This window comes from Daphnia pulex, chromosome 3 (assembly GCF_021134715.1).
Source record: "Daphnia pulex isolate KAP4 chromosome 3, ASM2113471v1".
Lineage (NCBI taxonomy): Eukaryota > Metazoa > Arthropoda > Branchiopoda > Diplostraca > Daphniidae > Daphnia > Daphnia pulex.
Window position 1 is genome coordinate 5,585,020 of NC_060019.1, and position 7,992 is coordinate 5,593,011.

Sequence of the window (7,992 nt, forward strand, 5' to 3'; positions counted from 1 at the left end):
CCTTTCGGCTTGCTTTCTGACGGTCAAAAAAAGGCGTTCAGGTTACCGTTTTCTTTAAAATAAGACTAAAGGGTCTCTAAGAGTGTTCGTTTGTGGAAACAGAAATTATTAAACTTTTTTTTTTCTTTTTTAAAATCTTCATTTAAAATTTATTTGGGGATAAAATCACTAAAATAACTGAGTTAAAGGCCTGTAAACTGAATTTATGTAACGCTAGTACGATAACAAAATATGAAAACTTTTTCGGAATACTTTTTCGGCAGAAAAAAAAGGGATTGATGCATCTAAAACAAAAGTAACAAATAATTTTACCCAAGTGTAACCTTTGCAATCAATAGCCATGTAAACAACTGTTGTACTGAATTGAAGAAGTATTTTTGCTAAGTTATCCATAAAAAAAAACGTATCCTCATGTGATGAAATGAATGTTTTAATACAATTTATTACACCACTTGATCAGATAATTTAAAGCAAGGTGGAAAAATCATAGCAAAACAACTAATATAAAGAAATGTGCAAGCAATAAATGAATTTTCAACTGGCTCATAACACTTTGTTCAGGGACTACTTCACATTAGCTCCAGATTGGTTTATCTGAAATATTGTACAAAGATGGTCTATCAATCGGATCACTTGTGTTTTTACTATTAAAATATTTAGTTTTACCTGAACATAAAATAAAAGGTATGGTGTAAGGGCAGAAGTTCGTGGTTTACGACTTAGTAGATCCTCGAGTTCCCGCATACGCAGTACACGAATGACTTCGTCATCACACTCCAGCCACACATCCTCGGACATGTTTGTATTATTCACACTACTGCCACTAGTTGGACTCTCCCTCCCAGAGCTCTCTTTGTCCTTCTCTTTTTCGGTATGCTCCGGAAAGAGTTTACGTGGCCTAGCACTGCAACAGGTTATAGATCTAGATAATATTAACAAACAAAATAAATAAATAAATAAATAAAAAAAAAAAAAGATTAAAGATTAAATAATATCGCAACAATTTCAAACGTTAAAAAAGCAAAAATAAACTCAGCGTACTTGCACAACGTTGGAGGAGTTGAGTTTCCCGGAGTGTTGTTGGATTCTGCAGTTAGGGCAGTGCTTGATTTGGGTTTAAAAAATCGCAGTATACCTCCTCCGCTATTACTATTGCCGCTGTTCCGTTCCGCGCTCGTCCTGCTAGCATTGGGTGACAACGAACTAGGAACAACTTTAGCCCGAGGACATGAAGCATAATCAGCTACAGATGGGCACACTCTAGTGTAAGCTACGTAGTGCCCGGACGCCATGGTGGCTCCCAAATGCATGATGATGGCATATAGTTTGTAAGAATGAATTGGCGAGTCCGGAATGGCCTGGCAATGTTCGCAGAAGCAGTCCAATTGCATTGGGGTAGGCATATAATCGTTAACTTTTGACGTGTGAACAGTTGATCTGAATACAACATGATTTAATCAAATACTGCTGGTATAGCAATTTTTTTTTCAAATACGAAGCGACCTTCAACTTAACAATGAAAAGAAAGAATAAAAGGCGAAGGAGAAAAAACGACGAAAAAGAATACAGAAGTAACAAAGGAAATTTTGTACGACATTTAACTTAAAAATAACGTAGAAATAAGAAATAGCATCAAAACTTACCCAAATGACAAGGAAAAACGTTTCAGCTGAAGAACCAGAAGTCTTGGTAATTTTTCATAATGGACTGACCGGCGAGCCTCATTATAGCGGACACACTGTTCACACCAATACTTATTGGTGTCACGTAAAAAATCCACTTCCATCAAGGTGGATGCAAAGAATGCAGAAGGACTTTGTTGCGGTTCATCTCCAGAAGGGCAATCATTAGTAATGGGAACACAAATGTCCATAAATGATTCCTTTCTTTCAGTGACGTATTCACACTCCAAGCAAGTAGTTCTAAGAACGGTTACCCCTTCAAAACTATCTGAAATAAAATCACGTGTTTCTGAGCTGGAATTATTTGTTTCTTCCACAACTACCTGTAACACAAATTAGAACAAATATAATCAATTATTCGTCTTTGATGAGATAAGAAATGATTGTCAACCGTTGGAAGTTGGTCATTGTCCGAGGCAGAGTTTATAGGGTTGTTGGGAAATGAACTGTTACCAACTCCCCGTTTTCCTTTTTTAACATCTTTTTCTTTATCAGGAAACATTTTTTTACTTTTTTTCTTCTTCTCGGAGTTTTGTTTGCCCCTTTTCATGCTTAATTCTGCGCTGTGCTCAGCATTTACTCCAGTTTCGGTGTTTTCATCAAGGGACTTGTTTTGAGCTTTGTCGACTAGTTGGCACGCTTCACGTAAGTAATCCAAAGAGCAAACAAGAAGTTCATGGGCATCTTGCTGTTGATTTCCTTGGAAAAGTGGGTTCACATCGCGCAGAGCTTGTAAAAATGCATCCGCTTGAAAAGGTTCACTAAGGTCACCTTTTTGTTCAGCATTATGCAAAGTTTGAAGAAGTTCATGTAAACGCTCGGTCAGAACGAGAGTCTTCCTTTTGACGGGATTAATTTGAAGATTGTTATCGTCCATGATGCATGGGGTCAGGGAAGACAAGGACTTGGTCCTTAGTCCAGGACTACCAGATGAAAGAAATCCCATTTTTTTTTCATTGCCTCCATTTGAAAGGAGCAACTTTTTTTCAGTCAGGTCAGTAGCCAAATGATGCAGCAGATGAGCAAAACCTGGAGTGAACCTCAATGTGTACAAAACACTGTTTAAAAAACAAGTGTTGCCGAGATTTAATAATGTTGCCACAGGTGGAAGAGGAGGGGTTTTTTCATTTGATGATGGCTCTAATCTCAATGGCCTTTCCCGATCGTAGATATCGACTTCACCATTCATATCCATACGGCTATAGGGTGGAGTAATAAGGCCCATTCCACTTCCAGTGTAAGAAACATGCAAACTCATTGGGTCTAGCAAGTTTGGTCGAATATTCTGCATTTCTTTAGATATATTTTCTTTGCTTGTTGAAGGGAATGCTGCAAAAGTGAAAAAGTTTTGTTTATCAAACATAATTTGAAAACAATTGTTAAAAACTCACTGCCTATTCTATCAATAACTATACTATAATACAATTACATACTGCTGACAACTACTATCTATAATATAAGTTTTAGTGCAATGTTTTTTTGTTTTTATTCTCAATGAGAGCAAAAAAAAAATTATGCTACAAATTTAGAATATTTTATCATTTTAAATAGAAAAAAGTTTTTTTTTTTTTTTTTTAATCTAGAATTTATACCTTTTTTGGAATGATTTGTCGAACCAACAATTTTCTGTCTTTTAAGTGACAATCTTAATCTTTTGTTTGGGGGGCTTAAGTTTCCGGATGGCTCATCTACTTGTAAAGTTTGGTAGCACACAGAAATAGAGGAATTTTCATTCTCCAGAATATTTTTTGGACGTACAGTCATTCTGCCTTAAGAAACCAAAATACACAAGGGCATTAAATTTATGTATAGTAAAAATTTAGTAAATACTAGGCTATACATCTCCAGAAAAAAATTTGGATATTTCATATCCTTACTTGACTGACTTCATGTGGAATGCCGATACGAGTGATGACACTCAAATGTTAAATACTTTAAAACAACAATCAATGGACTATCACAAATCGAAGTCAATGTTAATACTCGTGTGATTACATAAGCTTTTGGTTCACTTGTAAAACGAGAAATAGCATATTCGGCATCATCAAATGTAAACTGAACAAAATGTACCTGATGTGTCACAACTCACGACGATATTCTATAATATATCGATACAAAATGTACATATCGATATAATACTTATTTGGATCAAGTGCAAATCCGGTATCCGACCTCACCTTCCAACCTGCTCCCAATTTAAAAAGATATTTTTTACTAATTATGATATTACTTACGATTACTTATAATTACGATTGAGATACAGAGATTTAGGGACTAATTTTTTTACTGATAAGAAATACTCAGAGATAAGGAGATGGGACACTGCCGTGTTAAAGCGGCCATGACACTTTTTGTCGCGCCATCTAGCGGCTAATGCCCTCCCTTCATCATTAGCAGCCGAATTCCCAGCAATTCTGGCCCCGGCTGATTTGAAATTTCAAGGGAAACCAGTGGAGGACTTGAATAGAGTAAGTTGCCAATCCCCCTCCAGCATAAAAAATATAGCCTGTAACCATAACAAATATTAACTGCTGTTTTTTGTTCATAGATATTGATATTTTTGTAAGGTAATAAGGATGAAGGAGGAAAATGTGTGTTTTATAGCTAATCAATGGGAACGGTCCAACTCAAACCTTTGTCATCAAATCAAATTGAAAAGACTCAGAAGAAGGGAACGGTCCAACTAAATGTCTCATTCCGATCCCTTTACAATTGTGAAGTCAGGCTGTTTAAGAGAATTTCAGTTGGACCGTTCCCTAATAATAATTTAACTTGTTGAAGTAATTATATCTTCTTTTTGAAGAAGACATTGACTGTATCATTGGGAACGGTCCCACTTCAACCCTTTGCATCAGGAATATGTTTGAAGTGACTCAATATAAGGGAACAGTCCAAATAAATTTCTCATTCGCAGTACTTTTATAGTATTGAAGTCATGGACTGTGAATGAAGAATTTAGTTGGACCGTTCCCTTCTTCTGAGTTAAGGTTTCCCTTACTTCAACAAGTTAAATTATTATTAGGGAACGGTCCAACTGAAATTCTCCTAAACAGCCTGACTTCACAATTGTAAAAGGACTGAAATGAGAAATTTAGTTGGACCGTTCCCTTCTTCTGAGTCTTTTCAATTTGATTTGATGAAAAAGGTTTGAGTTGGACCGTTCCCATTGACCCCCATAACATAATCACATAACATACAAATTTTCCTTCTTGATTATTATTACCTTACAAAAATATCAATATCTATGAGCAAAAAACAGTAGTTAATATTTGTTATGGTGACGGGCTTTATTTTTTATGCTGGAGGGGGATTGGCAACTTGCTCTATTCAAGTCCTCCAATGGGTTGAGGGTTTCCCTTGAAATTTCAAATCAGCCGGGGCCAGAATTGCTGGGAATTCGGCTGCTAATGATGAAGGGAGGGCATTAGCCGCTAGATGGTGCGACAAAAAGTGTCATGGCGGCATTCCCTATCAGGTGTCCCATCTCCTTATCTCTGGAAATACTATTAAGAACAGTTAAAAATCCAGCGTTGCAATCTTCCGCAAATGATAAAATATGGAGGAACCAGAGATAAGGAGATGGGCCACTCTGTGTAAAGTTCAGCAGTAGACTTCCCCCCCCCCCCTCCTCCTTCCTAGCCGACAAATTCGACTGCCCTGCTCCTTTCGGCGATATCCGGAAGCTTTACCTTACTTGGCGGTAAGGGCGGTCTGAAGGGGGAGAACTACTGGGAAATGCTTCCGGAGCTCGCCGAAAAGAGCAGGGCAGTCGAATTCGTCGGAAGGGGGAAAAAGAACTTAACACAGAGTCGAAAAACAGACACAGAGACTTTACACCCATCTCCTTATCTCTGGGAGGAACCAATTTCTTCGCATTATTTTTTTATGTTTTCGTACCCATAATTCTAGAAATAAGAGTTCCGCACCCCCTAATAGTGGAACTGGATACATTATTAGTTTTGTTAATTATTTTATTTTTATTTCAAGCCCAAATTCAATCTAGGTTATTGGTTATTTCTTTTTTAGATTTTTTCATCGCGGTTTAATGGTTTACTACTGACGTAAACAATGTCAAATCAATGAGACTTTAGTTGGTTAATGATTTTGTATTACTAAATATGCATTATGAGTTTCTTTGATATTACTTGGTTTTCAAAGTGACCAGTTTTAAACGGCCATTGAAGGCTAATCGCTGATGACGTAACTTGGCGTTTACGCCAAAAGTCTTTTCTTCTGGAAGAAAATAAAAGTGCCTTCGGTAATTTAACTAAGTTTAAATTAGTTGCTTAGTTTTTAAGAAGAAACTAGTTATAACTTTCGTTAGTTAATTTTTCAAAAGAAACTTTCGTTCTTTTGACAATTTTTATTTTTTATGCCTTTTTGTGTAGGTTAGATCTATTGCCACGACATGATGTCGTGGCGCGACGGTCGAAACTGTCTATTGTCACGACATCTTTCGTGGCAATAAAGAGAAAATTGTCTATTGGACTATTGCCACGAAACGCCTATATTCCTCTCTGATCTCTCATTTCGTGGCAATAACACGATTTTTGTCTATTGCCACGATATGCGTTTTCGTACTAAGTTCCATAGGAGATGTTTAGGAAAACTACTAAATAGGGTAAAACTACACGTGCATAATTCCCGCAACACTTGTCAATTATTCCGTGAAACACAACCTTTGTTGTAATCTCCAAATAAAAAATTACCCTCTCGACGGAGAATCGAACGCAACGCTAACGTATGGTGGCATTCATCGCTGACCATTCGGCTACCACTGCTGAAATGTGCTTGTAAAAAACTTGAGATAAATGGGGAAGAATTGAGAAACTTGGTTCAACTAGGAATTGAACTCTAGATTACAGTGAAGATTACGAATGCTATAACCACTTTGCAAACATTTACATTTCTAGGCTAGTATTATCTAAGCGTATTTTTTAAACAAATGAATTACTATACAAACAAATTAACATTTAACCATCATTTTATTAAAAAAAAAACTTGGGCCTGAATGTCGCCTAAATTGTGAAAGGCACGTAAAAAAAGGTGGGCCTGTAAGACGCGGGCCTGAATGACTGGGCCTGAATCTCGCACATCCAATAACTTAACCTAACCTAACCTAACCTAACCTAACCTAACCTAACCTAACCTAACCTAACCTAACCTAACCTAACCTAACCTAACCTAACCTAACCTAACCTAACATGCGCGAATGTCGAATTAAAAAAAAATTATTTCGTGGCAATAGACAAATTTCGTGTTATTGCCACGAAATGAGGGACTAGAGAGGAAGTATAGGCATATCGTGGCGTTTCGTGGCAATAGACAATTTTCTCTTTATTGCCACGAAAGAAGTCGTGGCAATAGACAGTTTCGACCGATTGCCACGACATATGTCGTGGCAATAGATTTAACCTTTTGGGTACAACATGTAGCGCCATCTCTTAAAGTTTCACACCAAGGATATTTCCCCTTTTTTATTTTTCCCGCTGAAAAAACGAAACGCCACATAGTTTACATTTTAACACAGGAAAAGATGTGTGACATTGATGGTAACTTATAGTCTTTCTATACTATACATAATTATAACTCTAAAATTGAATTGAAAAACGGTTAAAATGGCTTGAAGAGGTGGGCTATCTCGTCATTCGGAGGGTAGGAGAGCCTTGGAAATATTTCCTCCACTGAATTACTCACTGATTTTATCCATCATCTGGTTTTTGAATTGCTTCGGCTAACAGGAGACGAGCTAAAGTAAAGCTGTAGGGGAGACCGGAGCTATTTGGGATGGGGGCTAGATGGGAAATCGCAGTTTTAAGCATATTCCCGTAATATTTTTTTAGGTAAAAAAATTTCAATTAAATCTGACAGTTACTTTGTGAGTCAAAAGTGAAAAATTTGTTTTTGTTTTTTTCAAGACATCACAAAAAATGTTTAAACTAAAATAAGTGCAGTTTGCAGGAACATAATTAAGAAACGAGATAGGTCATTTGACGTGAGATTAATTTAAATTTTTTTTGGTAAATCAAAATCAATAAAAAAATGAGGTAATCAGGCATGCGGGGTAAAACGGGTTAATTCAATTGGGGCTATTTGGGACACGTTCAGGCCAGCTAAAAAGGGCGGACTCAAAAAGAGTCTTTTTGAACAATATTTTTGTTTCACACAAACTTATGCATTATACTTGTAATTTTACAATAAACTACTTGTGATAAATTTTACTTGTGAATTTGGAAATGAAACAAGAAGTGTTTTAGCCAAAAGTGAATTCGGCTACATTGCCAAATTTGCTTATTTTTTTGCGTTTTCG

The 7,992-nt window shown here is 36.6% G+C and overlaps 1 protein-coding gene across 4 annotated transcripts; it reads right to left on the reverse strand.

Moving 5' to 3' along the window:
- Nucleotides 1–422: 422 nt before the first annotated feature.
- Nucleotides 423–4,033, reverse strand: LOC124191484 (ubiquitin carboxyl-terminal hydrolase 1-like). Of its 4 annotated transcripts, XM_046584730.1 has the most exons (8): nucleotides 3,933–4,030; nucleotides 3,753–3,867; nucleotides 3,275–3,451; nucleotides 2,074–3,011; nucleotides 1,644–2,005; nucleotides 1,042–1,437; nucleotides 667–922; nucleotides 423–594 (listed from the first exon to the last, which is right to left on the reverse strand). In XM_046584730.1, exons 3-8 carry the CDS (start codon nucleotides 3,444–3,446, stop codon nucleotides 565–567), a joined length of 2,154 nt encoding a protein of 717 aa, XP_046440686.1. In that variant the 5' UTR covers nucleotides 3,447–3,451; nucleotides 3,753–3,867; nucleotides 3,933–4,030; the 3' UTR covers nucleotides 423–564. The 4 variants fall into 4 exon arrangements, with proteins under 4 accessions (XP_046440686.1, XP_046440687.1, XP_046440684.1 ...); XM_046584731.1 differs by having other exon boundaries at nucleotides 3,753–4,033; XM_046584728.1 differs by lacking the exon at nucleotides 3,933–4,030 and having other exon boundaries at nucleotides 3,560–3,874.
- Nucleotides 4,034–7,992: the final 3,959 nt, after the last annotated feature.